The sequence below is a fragment of the Bombina bombina genome, chromosome 6 (genome assembly GCF_027579735.1).
Source record: "Bombina bombina isolate aBomBom1 chromosome 6, aBomBom1.pri, whole genome shotgun sequence".
Lineage (NCBI taxonomy): Eukaryota > Metazoa > Chordata > Amphibia > Anura > Bombinatoridae > Bombina > Bombina bombina.
The window spans coordinates 772,834,555-772,848,667 of NC_069504.1; the positions used below are offsets into that span (position 1 = coordinate 772,834,555).

The 14,113-nt window shown below is 38.0% G+C and overlaps 1 protein-coding gene across 1 annotated transcript in view; it reads left to right on the top strand.

The window, feature by feature from the left end:
• Nucleotides 1-13,392, top strand: part of TECR (trans-2,3-enoyl-CoA reductase) — a 75,319-nt gene extending 61,927 nt beyond the window's left edge. The window contains 6 exon segments of the mRNA XM_053718075.1: nucleotides 5,453-5,525; nucleotides 7,326-7,369; nucleotides 7,506-7,563; nucleotides 7,780-7,868; nucleotides 9,864-9,909; nucleotides 13,053-13,392. Of these exon segments, the coding sequence (XP_053574050.1) occupies nucleotides 5,453-5,525; nucleotides 7,326-7,369; nucleotides 7,506-7,563; nucleotides 7,780-7,868; nucleotides 9,864-9,909; nucleotides 13,053-13,180 (438 nt within the window). The 3' untranslated portion in view covers nucleotides 13,181-13,392.
• The last annotated feature ends 721 nt before the right edge of the window (nucleotides 13,393-14,113 follow it).

Here is a 14,113-nt window from a genome sequence, read left to right on the forward strand (position 1 = left end):
TCTTGTATGGATCACCAGTACTACTTCTGTCTCTAAATGTGTCTGTCCTCTCTCTGTTCGTTACTGGGGAGCTCATCAGATCTAGCTCCAGGTTTTAAGGATTTTTGGAACATCTTTGTACATTACTTAAAGAAGTATTATGTACATGTCTTGCCCGCATGAGGTCTTGAACTCAGGTTGTATCCCAGTGACTTTCCACGGAGGCACCAGAGGGCTTTAGTTGTTGGATGCTTTCCTTTTTGTTTTCTGCTTTCTCTTTCAGGCTCTCTGGCTCCACCTCTTGTCAGCTGTTGGTAATGTGCAATTACCAACAAACTATTTAAACCTCCTGGCTAATCAGTCTTTGTCCTGACATTGAGTCTACTCTGTCTGTGCCTTTGTTTGTGGAAGAAGAATCATTTAGCCTTGAAGCCTGACTTTGGACTGACCTGCTGGATTTTCTACCTTGCCTGTTTTATGACCAAGCCTCCGGATTTGCCTTGTACTGTATTTGCCAGAGAAATACCGACCCTGCTAGTCTGGTCTTGTTTTCTGCTTTAAGCTGCAGCTCCTGAGACCTGTGTTAACCTCTTGCTTGCCTGAGCTGCCAGGACCTGTGTTAACCTCTTGCTTGCCTGTACTGTCAGGACCTGTGTTAACCTCTTGCTTGCCTGAACTGCCAGGACCTGTGTTAACCTCTTGCTTGCCTGAACTGCCAGGACCTGTGTTAACGTCTTGCGTGACTGGACTGCCAGGGCCTGTGTTAACCTCTTGCTTGTCTGGACTGCCGCCAAGGCCTGTGATTAACCTTTGCCTGTCTGGACTGCCAATGCCTGTGTTTAATATTTGCCTGCCTGAAATACCAAGACAAGTGTTTAACCCCTTCTTCCCTGAACTGCTGTGACCTGCCATCGCTCAGCCTCTGCTGTATTCTGTTTTCAAGCTATCCTTATACTTGGCCTTGCAAGTATTCTGCCTCTGATACCAGCTCCTGTATTTCTAATCTGTCATTATGCCTAAAATTAAGGCTACATTAGCCTTATTTAATAAACTAGAGCCTGTAACTGAATATGCCTCTGCAAATGAGCTTCACTCCCCAGACCCAACACCAAGTGTGACAGTACATTAGGCATTCAAGATTCTAAACCAGCTTAGGATAAGTTGGTTAAGCAATTGGATCTAATTTTTAAACCTACTCCTAAGACTCTCAAAGTCTTCCTGTTCCAGAGGCCATTACTGAAGTAATTAGCAAAGAATAGGCTAGACCTGGTATTCCTTATAATCATGCTTCAACGTTTAAGAAGATGTTTCCTTTACCTTCCTCTAATTTGGAACTTTGGGAGTCTATTTCTATGGTAGATGGAGCTATTTCTACCTTAACAAAGTGGATCTTGGAAGACAGTACTTATTTCAAAGATCCCATGGATCGTAAATTAGAGTCTTGCCATAGAAAGGCATTTCAGCAAACCAGTCTTTTATTCAGACTGGCTATTAGTATTGTCTCTGTTTCAGCAGCAGCTACACTGTGTTGTGATTTCTGACAATTCTTTAGATTAAAATTCTCAACATTGTTGTAATCTGGCTAACGCATTTATCAGTGATTCAATTGCGTGCATTTGGGCCGATTTATCAAACTCTGTATGGAGCTTGATGCCCCTTGTTTCTAAAGACCGCTCTATAGCTTGTCCGCCTGCTCTGAGGTGGCGGACAGAAATCAACCCGATCAAGTACGATCAGGTTGATTGATACCCCCTATTAGCCTCGAATCTACAGGGGGCGGCATTGCACCAGCAGTTCACAAGAACTGCTGGTGCAATGATAAATGCTGACAGCGTATGCTGTCGGCATTTATCGATGTGCGGCGGACATGATACGCTATATTGTATCATGTCCGCTCGCACATTAATAAATATACCCCATTATTAGAATCAATGTCAAAAGTCCAAGGGGAACTGAATAATTCATTTTTTGTTCCCTTTATCAATCCAGGAACCAAAAATCCTCCTTCACAAAAGAATGATTCTTCCAAAACCTCCTGGAAGTCCTCTTCCAGTTGGAACAAGTCTAAGCAGTCACAGTCAGCATGGAGATGGTAGTAGGCAGATTACACCTCTTTCAGATATCTATTCTGGATCTGTCCCAACCTTCAAAATGGAAATGATCATAACTATTTTTCCTCTTGTTCAACAAGGACAGTATATGTCTACAATAGATTTGAAAGATGCCTACCTTCATATTCCAATTCCAGATTTCCTTATCTGGGCAAAATTTTTCAGTTTGTTGGTCTTCTGTTTGGCCTGGCTACTGCTCCCAGAATTTTCACGAAGGATCTGGGAATCCTGCTATCTGTCGTCAGGGCTTAGGGCATATCAGTAGCTCCATACCTGGATGATATCTTGGTTCAGGCTCCATCTTTACTATCTGCAATTTCTCATACCAACAAGCTTATGTTGTTTCTTCAACAGCATGGTTGGAGAGTAAATGTTCTAAAGACTTCTCTAATTCCTCAGAGCAGGAGTGATTCAGTTTCAATGACTATCCCTAAAAGATCAGAGAAAATTAAAGTTGCAGTCCATTAGTTACAAGTATCAGTTTCCTCGCAATCCTACGGAAGCTCTCTGTATGGACATGCTGGGTCTAATAACTGCAGCACCAGATGCCATTCCATTTGCTCGGTTTCACATGAGACTTCAACTTTGCATGTTGAATCAATGGTGCAAGTATTACAATCAAATTTCTCAAAAGATTCTGATGGATACTATAACAAGACTTTCTCTTTGGTGGTGGATAAATCACCAGTCAATCTCTCTAGGAGCGTCTTTTCTTCATCCATCCTGGACAATAATGACAGATGCAAACCTTTCAGGTTGGGGCACAGTGTGGTGATCCAGGAGAGCTGATGGAGTTTGGTTACTTCCGTTGGCAAGGTTACCTATAAATGTGTTGGAACTGTTTGTGATCTTCAGGGCTCTCCAGAGCTGGCTTCTTTTAAAGCATAAATCTCATCTTCAATTTCAAATGGTCAATGTCACGACTGTGGCAATCATTAATCATCAGGGAGGAACACAAAGTTCTCTAGCAACGAAGGAGGTATTTTGAATACTCCAATGGTCAGAGAATAATTTCTGTATCATTTCTGTAATTCACATTCTAGGTGTGAACAACTAGGAAGGGGATTATTTTAATGGTCTCTTCATTCAGTTGTCTCCAATCAGATAGTCTGGAGAAGGGGCCTTCCCGAGATAGACCCGATGTCCTCTCGATTAAACAACAAGCTTCTGAGATATTTTGAGAGGTCAAGTGACCCTCAGACGGAGCTTGTAGATGCTCTTGTAGCTCATTGGTCTGTTTGTCTTGCACATATATTTCCTCCTACTGTTCTTCTTCCAAGAGTGATAGCTCCGATAAAGCAGGAGATCTCATCCGTAATTTTTATAGCGCCAGTTTGCCCTAGCAGAACTTGGTTTATGGACTTAGTATAAATGTCCAGTTTTACTTTATGGTTTATTCCTCTTCATCATGACCTTCTGTCTCAAGGTCTATTTTACTATCAAGATTTTGAGTCTTTTTAAATTGACGGCCTGGAGAGTGAATGCATAATTTTGAGATAGCAAGGTGTCTTAGATTCCATGATAAGTACTTTAATTGAGGCTAGGAAACCGATTACAATTAGCATCTATTATAAGATCTCAAAAGTTTTTCTTTTCTGGTGTGAAAAGCACAATTTTATTTGGCATTCTTTCAGAAATCCTTCAGAGAATTCTACAATTTTTTCAAGTGGGTTTAGACAATGGCATGTTTGCTAGTTCTTTAAAGGGTCAAATTTCATCTTTCTTTGTTTTGTTCCATAAAAGGTTTGCTAAACTTCTTGATGTACACAGTTTTATTTAAGCCTTAAACCGATTAAAACCTGTTATAAAGCCAACTTCTCCTCCTTGGAACCTTAACTTGGTGTTAAGAGTGTTGAGTGTTACAATCTTCACCATTCCAACCTATGCATTTCCTGAGCTATCTGTGCTTTATTGTGATCTTCCTAGTTTTCCATCAGGATAATATGGTTTTAAGAACTATATTTGATTTTTGACCAAAAGCTGTTTCTTCGGACACCATTAAAGTGAAAGTCAATCCTAGCATTGTACAAACGCTAGGATTGACTATTGAAACAAATAAAGGGGACTTTCATTCATGAAGTATAAGATACTTCATGTGGAAAGCTCCTTTATTTGTTTCAATCGGTCGGCGTTCTTAGCTGCTACAGCAGCCCACGGCTAAAAAATTGTTTTGCTAAGAGGTGACGTTTTCACCTCTTAGCTAATAGCCATGCGGTAAATCCGGCTTGGCGCCCATGGGAGACGGATTTTCCACACGGCTATTGGCTAAGAGGTGAAAATGTCAACTCTTAGCAAAACATTTTTTTAGCCGTGGGCTGCTGTAGCAGCTAAGAACGGCGATCGGTTGAAACAAATAAAGGAGCTTGCTACATGAAGTATCTTATACTTCATGAATGAAAATCCCCTTTATTTGTTTCAATAGTCAATCCTAGCGTTTGTACAACGCTAGGATTGACTTTCACTTTAATAGGGAAATTGTAGTTATTTCCTTTTGTCCCAATGTTCAAAATTCTAAGGAAAGATTTTTATATCATTTGGATGTAGTTCATGCACTAAAGTTTTTTCTTAAGGCAACCAAAGAATTTAGGCAGCCTTCTAGTCAGTTCATTAATTTCTCAGGTCCACATAAGGGTCAGAAAGATTCAGCTGTTACTTTGGCTTTGTGTTTGAAGTTTCTAATACGCATGGGTTACTTGGTGGCGGGAAAGCTCCTCTATAGCGTATTAATGGTCATTTTTCCAGATCAGTTTCGACTTCCTGTGGGCATTTGAAAAAGAGGCTTCAGTAGAACAAATTTGCAAGGCAGCAACATAATCATCCCTACATACGTTTACTAAATTCTACCGTTATTTTGTGGTGGTAAGAGTCCATGAGACCCTTACTTTTTTATATCCTTTATTTTTTCTGGCAGCAGTTCTGGTTGCACCTCATTTCCCTGTTCTGTCCTTTCCTATTTCTCTCCTTCTTGGCTATACGTAAGACTGGATAATCAGTGAAGTGGGAGACAATACTCTTGGAGTTTGGGGAAATCTTTGCCTCCTCCTAGTGGCAGGGAGTTGAATCTCAGAAGTAATAAACTCGTAGACTCTCACCACCTTGAATGAAATGAATTTATCAGGTAAGAATACAATTTGTTTTTAAGAGACTTTTGACATTGCTTCTGTTATCAACTTTATTTTGTTCTTTTTCTACAATTTGTTGAAAAGCATACATAAGCTCACAAGCAGCACTGCACTGCTGAAAGCTATCTGGTGATTGGTGGCTACACAAATATGTATTTTGTTATTGTCTTTTCTACCGTTTTCCTTTTTAACATGAAGAATTATTATTTTTTTGTTAATAACATTCTTTATCTTTTTTAGAATTGTATGTACTACTGGGGATTTGCTGCATGGATGGCTTATTATATCAATCACCCATTATACACGCCCCCAAGTGAGTATATCTATATAGTACACCCATTTTTTATTTTTAATGTGTAGGCACATAGCTATATAGTGTATTTATTAAAGAGACAGTATACACCAATTTTCATATAACTGCATGTAATAGACACTACTATAAAGAATAATATGCACAGATATAAAAATCCAGAATAAAACCGTTTAAAAACCTACTTTGAAGCTTCCAGTTTAGCTCTGTTTAAAACGTTACTGGAAAACCTATTGCAAGTGGGAAATATCAGACACTCCCCCGCCTCCCCCTTCCTTTGCATATGAAAAGACCCTTTACACAAACAGAAGCAAGCTGGAGTCGGTATAAGTTGGTATTCTCCTAAAACTTTGGGACTTGGTTAGGAGTCTGAAAATCAGAGCAATGTTATTTAAAAATAAGCAAAACTATCCATTTAAAAAACAAACAAACAAACTTTATGGGCTATATAAATAGATCATCTACAAAACATTTATGCAAAAAAAAAATGAGTGTATAATGTCCCTTTAAGGGCGAGATTACAAGTGGAGAGCTAATTTATTACAAGTGGCTGGTTATTGCTACCAAGAGCTTGCGGTAGCAATATGGGCTCAGAAAATTAACCAGATCTCTGGTTAATTTTCTAAATATCCACCAATTGGCCAAAAAAAAGTCTTTTAGTTTTTTAATAAAAAAAAAGTAGCATTTAAAAAAAAACAAAAAAACTGCACAAAGCAGTTTTTAGGGGTAAAAAAAAAACTGCACTGAAAAGTGCCTTTACATTGTGGTCTATGGGGAACTGTGTGTTCCCTGTACATATATATGTATTTGCTTATATACAGTATATGTATGTGTTAATCATATCAACACATAAATATATATGTACCATAAACATTTAACATTTGCTGCTTATCGCTGTACTACTTGCCCCCTTTGCTGCGCTAGGTTCTCATGCCGTGTCTGGAGCCGATGGAAGCGTGCTCTCATGAGCGCAATGCTTTCATGACCTTGCATTCGCATTGACATGTATATATATATATACAGTGTATATATATATATATATATATATATATATATATATATAGCCCTTCCCATTCAAATACCTTGTCATATATCATATACATTTAAACCCTTATTAAAAAATGTTATCAATATTTCTATGAATTTTTATCAGATAGTTTATATATGAGTGTCAAATTGTATTTTGATGTATTTATGTTGTGTTTGGTACACATTTTCTTTTAACCCTTTACTCAAGGTCTTCTGTCGTGCTAACCAGACGAGTGCAAATTTAGTTTGCGCTCTGGTGAACACGTTTTACTTTCAACTTGTAATATGCACGCAAGTTAGTGCGGTCATGCTAAACATAGTGCACCACTTGTAAATTGTAAAGTACTAGATAGCCCCTAGTGTTGCAGCATCGCTAGTGATAAAATCACATGCTCTAGCGCATAAGAGCATATAATGCTATCACTGTAATGACCCAATTAAGTAAATGCATAATTTTGTACCCTATATACAATTATTACATATCACAGACAGCATGGTCTGTTTTAAACTATGCCAAACAATGGCACTAGGGGGGAGAATTAAGCAGAGAAACATTGAGCTGGTTGAATTAAAGTGAAAGGTTGTGGAAACGAGAGGGGAGATATGTGACATGGATAAAGGACATTTAATATATATATATATATATATATATATATATTAAATATTTAAATGACACGTTAAAGATTCTGAATTGTGTTGTGGGACGTATTTAGAGGGCTTAGCTTCATGCATAAAAGATTTCAACACTAACCCTAGTTTGTTTTTGTTTTTTAGTCTTTGGAGATGATCAAGTGAAGTTTGCCGTCATTATATTTCTGGTGAGAGCAATAGACCATATGTGTGATCACTTATAGTTACCATTTATCTGTATTAATCACAGTCAGGCTTTCTGCTATACTGTACATTTGCTTTTTAAGATGTGTTTTGATATATTCTCTCTCTTCTGTTCTTCAGTTCTGTCAGCTGGGTAACTTCTCCATACATATTGCTCTTAGAAACCTGCGACCTGCCGGTAAGTCTGTATGGCTATATAATAATAATAAAAAATAATTGTACATTTTAAACTGTTCATATTGTTGTAGGGTCAGAAGTGCGTATGTCCAATACATCCACACAGGGATTTATAATCTACTCTAAAAAATTTACCCTCAATTTTTAAATGTTCATAGAATGTTTAAAATAACCCATTTTCTGTTATATATTTTTATTAACAACTGTATTTGTATAGGTTCTAAAACCCGTAAGATTCCTTTCCCAACACGTAATCCATTTACATGGCTGTTTTTGCTGGTATCCTGTCCTAACTACACATATGAGGTGAGACAGTCTGTGTGTTTCATTTTGAAGTACAGAGTTTATGCATTAGAAGAATTATCTTCTCCATGGCATCTTAGCTGGGAAAGACAGATAGACAGGGGGACCAAGGGGGGAATAATTAGAGATCATGTATAACATAATAAGGAAAGATACATCAAAGGGGCATTGAATGTAACCCCCATTAATTTTGAGAAATTTTGATTATTGTATAAGAGTTGTTTGGCCTTTTGCTCGCATATTGCTTTTTAATTGCCTTTATAGAATGTTCTTCCCGGGACCACCCTGCTGATTTTATTGACCACTTGTCTACATTTTTTACAGCATTAATTCACAAACTACAATTAAATAGATTTATGATAAATTATGCAGTTATTTTGTGCTTTGGTTAGCAGAAAGTGTTATAATATTAGTAGTATTAGACGTATTATACTGCCCCCACCCAGCTAATGCTACCTGTGGGGAACAATTTTATATGTACACACGCACGTACATACATACACGTACGTACGTACGTACATACATACACACACGTACGTAAATACATACATACACACGTACATACAAACACACATACATACATACAAACATGTACCTACGTACATATATACATACATACGTACACACACATGTACATACATACACACACGTACATACGTACGTACATACATACACACACGTACATACATACACACGCACACACATACATACATACAAACATGTACGTACGTACATATATACATACGTACACACACATGTATATACATACACACATGTACGTACGTACATACATACACACACACACACACACACGTACGTACACACACGTACATACATACACACATGTACGTACGCACATACATACACACACACGTACATACACACACGTACGTACGTAAATACATACACACGTACGTACGTACATACATACATACACACACACGTACATACATACACACACGTGCGTACATACACACACGTACGTACGTACATACATACACACACATACATACGCACGCACACGTGCGTACATACATACACACACGTACATACACACACATGTACGTACATACATACACAAACACACGTACATACATACACACACACGCGTACATACATACACACACACGTACGTACATACATACATACATACATACACACACGTACGTACGTACATACATACATACACCCCCTCTGAGGAAGCGTTCTTTGTGAAACGCGCGTCAGGGGTCCGACAGGAGTAGCCTCGTCTCTCCTTGTTGTCCTTTTTTAAATTTACTTACCATGGTTTAATTTCAGTTTACTGGCATATCAATAATATTTATTTCAGCCTTACAGTTATATCTTTACTATAACGATAAGCTTAATTTAGCCCTTGGATTGTAAGGGCTTAGTATAGTTAATGGCATATTTAACTGTTGGCTGACTATTATTATTTAGGAGTGTCCTCTTGCCGTAATCTTATATTCTCTACCAAACTGGTTTAAGTGTTTTTAATTTAGCTTAAGCTATTGTATGACTGATTATTCCTGGCTGTGACATAGAAATTTTTAATAAAGTTATTAATGTGTGAATGTAATTAAATTATGATGGAATAATATTTCTTTACTATATTTAATTAATTCTTTGCTGAGTTAATAGATACTTTGTATCGTGGAACTAATCCTTCTATACCAATTGTGCTTCTCTTTTACAATTAGTTTAGCTAGTTGTCATACATACACCTACATACATACACATAAACACACATGTACATACATACACACGTACGTACGTACATACATACATACACCTACATACATACGTACATACATACACACGTACGTACGTACATACATACATACACCTACATACATACACATAAACACACGTACGTACGTACATACGTACGTACATATGTACGTACATACATACATACATACATACATACATACATACATAACTATATGTCTTTTTAAAGCTACAGTGTTTGACCTTCTCTTTCTGTTTTTTTCTCAGGTTGGCTCATGGATTGGATTTGCAATTATGACTCAGTGCCTCCCAGGTAAGTCTCCTAACTGTTGTCCTTTCATAAAATCCATTGAATATTCTCTACTTTGCTCTAGACCTGTAACACTTTTGCTCTGTCCTTACATGCGTTTGGCTAGTCCTCTACATTTTCGCAACTGTACTCTCCATTACCTTTATGTTAGCCATATTTTTCATGCTCATGTTTATCAGTTTACATGAGTTAATCCTATTTGAATATGCTTGTATTGCTGCTGTAATGTACTTCAAATCTGGTTAAAATAACATCATTCCTCATCACTTTTTCACAGAGGACCACAGTTTTTTTCACTTTTTTTTTCTTCTTATCCTCTTAGATACATAACTGATGTTTCTGTTTTTTCCATTTTGAAAAGACTTCTAAAAAATCTTTTTATTTAACTTTGTAAATATTGTAGGCTGAGACTCATGTTTTTACATTCATTTTTGTATTATTATGTATAATACCTTCCTGATTATTATTATTTTTGTTTTATTAATGGATATTTACGTAGTAGATGAGGTTGAAAAAAAGACTGGTCCATCGAGTTCAAACTATAGAAATCTAATATACTTACCAAAAAAACCTCAAGTTTAGCGTAAAATTAATCCCATTAAAAAGGTGACCCATTTAACACAAGTAATTATATCCCTGAATTCTGTTTCTAGCCAGAAGTGTATCCAAACCATTTTTAAATGTATCTAAGGTATTGGCATTTGATTGCTTTTACAGTGAAAAAACGTTTCCGTTACAGGAGATTAAATCTCCTTAAAGGGACAGTAAACCTTAAAATTAATGTTATATAATTCTGCACATTATATTAGCCAACCATTATTTAACATAATATTGCCTTTTTATTTTTAGCAAAAAACGCTGTTTTACAGACCCGCTCTCTGGGCTCTGCTGAGCGGGTCTGTTTTTTTTCCTCAGCGCATCGGGCCAGCTGTATAGTCACAGCCCGGCCCGACCGCGCCATAAGACTAAGTGCAGCTCGCTCCCGCTCTGTCTGACAGCAGGAGCGAGCTGCACTTAGTCTTATGGCGCGGTCGGGCCGGGCTGTGACTATACAGCTGGCCCGATGCGCTGAGGAAAAAAAAAAAGACACACTCAGCAGAGCCCAGAGAGCGGGTCTGTAAAACAGCGTTTTTTGCTAAAAATAAAAAGGCAATATTATGTTAAATAATGGTTGGCTAATATAATGTTATATAATTATGCACTATGTGCAGAATTATATAACATTAATTTTAAGGTTTACTGACCCTTTAAATTGTGACCTCTTGTCACAAACAATTTTCTTGGAATAAACAGAGCTTCTGCCATCTCTGTATATTGGCCTTGAAAATATTTATATAAAGTAATCATGTCACCTCTCAAGCGCCTTTTTTCCTCATAGCTTAAATCCTTATATATACAGTATCTCACAAAAGTGAGTACATTTTTCACATTTTTGTAAATATTTAATTATATCTTTTCATGTGACAACACTGAAGAAATGACACTTTGCTACAATATAAAGTAGTGAGTGTACAGGCTGTATAACAGTGTAAATTAGCTGCCCCCTCAAAATAACTCAACACACAGCCATTAATGTCTAAACCTTTGGCAACAAAAGTAAATATACCCCTAAGTGGAAATGTCCAAATTGGGCCCAATTAGTAATTTTCCCTCCCTGGTGTCATGTGACTCATTACTGTTACAAGGTCTCAGGTGTGAATGGGGAGCAGGTGTGTTAAATTTGGTGTTATCGCTCTTACACTCTCTCATACTGGTTACTGGAAGTTCAACATGGCACCTCATGGCAAAGAACTCTCTAAGGATCTGAAAAAAGAATTGTTGCTCTACATAAAGATGGCCTAGGTTATAAGAAGATTGCCAAGTCCCTGAAACTGAGCTGCAGCACGGCGGACAAAACCATACATCGGTTTCACGGGACAGGTTCCACTCAGAACAGGCCTGGCAATGGTCAACCAAAGGAGTTGAGTGCACATGCTCAGCGTCATATCCAGAGTTTGTCTTTGCAGCAATAGACTCATACGTCTATTTCCCAGAGGTTGAAGGGGTGGGGGGGGTCAGCCTGTCAGTGCTCAGACCATACGCCACACACTGCATCAAATTGGTCTGCATGGCTGTCGTCCCAGAAGGAAGCCTCTTCTAAAGATGATGCACAAGAAAGCCCGCAAACAGTTTGCTGAAGACAAGCAGACTAAGGACATGGATTACTGGAACCGTGTCCTGTGGTCCCATTAAGCTAAGATAAACTTATTTGGTTCAGGTGGTGTCAAGCGTGTGTGGCGGAAACCAGATGAGGAGTACAAAGACAAGTGTGTCTTGCCTACAGTCAAGCATGGTGGTGGGAGTTTTATGGCCTGGGCCTGCATGAGTGCTGCCGGTACTGGGGAGCTACAGTTCATTGAGGGAACCATGAATGTCAACATGTACTGTGACATACTGAAGCAGAGCATGATACCCTTCCTTCGGAGACTGGGCCGCAGGACAGTATGCCAACATAACGACCCCAAACACATCTCCAAGATGACCACTGCCTTGCTAAAGAAGCTGAGGGTAAAGGTGATGGACTGGCCAAGCATTTCTCCAGACCTAACCCTATTGAGCATCTGTGGGGCATCCTCAAACAGAAGGTGGGGGAGCGCAAGGTCTCTAACATCCACCAGCTCTGTGATGTCGTCATGGAGGAGTGGAAGAGGACTCCAGTGTCAACCTGTGAAGCTCTGGTGAACTCCATGCCCAAGAGGGTTAAGGCATTGCTGGAAAATAATGGTGGCCACACAAAATATTGACACTTTGGGCCCAATTTGGACATTTCCACTTAGGGGTGTACTCACTTTTGTTGCCAACGGTTTAGACATTAATGGCTGTGTGTTTAGTTATTTTGAGGGGACAGCAAATTTACACTATTATACAGGCTGTACACTCACTACTTTACATTGTAGCAAAGTGTCATTTCTTTAGTGTTGTCACATGAAAAGATATAATAAAATATTTACAAAAATGTGAGGGGTGCACTCACTTTTGTGAGATACTGTATATTATTGTCACAATTCTCTGTAAAAAAACAAACAAAAAAACATCAACTCAGTACTGTCTCATTGTCTTGATGCAAAACTCCTATTTGTGTTGTAACATTCTCTTTTTTTCTCTAGTGGCTCTCTTCAGCCTGGTTGGATTCATTCAGATGACGATTTGGGCAAAAGGCAAACATCGCAGCTACTTGAAAGAGTTCAGGGACTACCCTCCACTTCGCTCCCCAATAGTACCCTTTCTACTGTAACTTGTAAATTGCCCTTCTGTTTTCTAATTATTACTTTTATCCATTTTTCATCCCATTGTTTTGTTCTCAGAGCTATGCTCTAAATTTCTTAATCTTCAACTTCCATTGACCATTTATTTCTAAGTTCCATGTTTGCACTGAAATCCTGCACTGACCCTAGCAATGTCTTTTGTTAGTCTCTATATGGAATAAATTTGTCCCATAAAACTGTATCCTTTGTGTATCACTTACACGACCTGGGAAGCAAATAGGGATTATACTGAGCAAAACTATCAGAATCAGTTCATGCACGTCTCTGGTTGTCTGTAGTATATGTATTTTTTTATAAATCGTTTTTATTACATTTTCAAAGCATCAATTCACATAAAATGGTCAAGAACATGCAATACATATAAGACAATTGCAGACATATTACAATATATTTTTCACTCATGGTCTATGATTGTATCTGTACATGCTCCCCGCTTACAGTATCCATTGGGAGAGAGCTATTCACATATACAGTTAACTGAGTGTCTAATATTACCCACTGATTATAAAGTCTTTAATACTGCCTATAACATAGTGCACATCAACACAACTTTAAGTATTATGAAGGTAATAGAAAAAGAGAAAAAAGAAAAGAGAGGAGAGGAAAAGAGGATTATATGTATTTTTTTAATTATATTTAATCAAATTTCATGATACTAAAGTAGGAATAGCAAATGTCTTTATATGTAGCACATACAAAAAACAATGGACAGTTTGATGGTAAAGTGTTTGTGTTTTTATTTCTTTTGTAAGGTGTATCCAGTCCACGGATCACCCATTACTTGTGGGATATTCTCATTCCCAACAGGAAGTTGCAAGAGGACACCCACAGCAGAGCTGTCATATAGCTCCTCCCCTAACTGCCATATCCAGTCATTCTCTTGCAACTCTCAACACGCATTG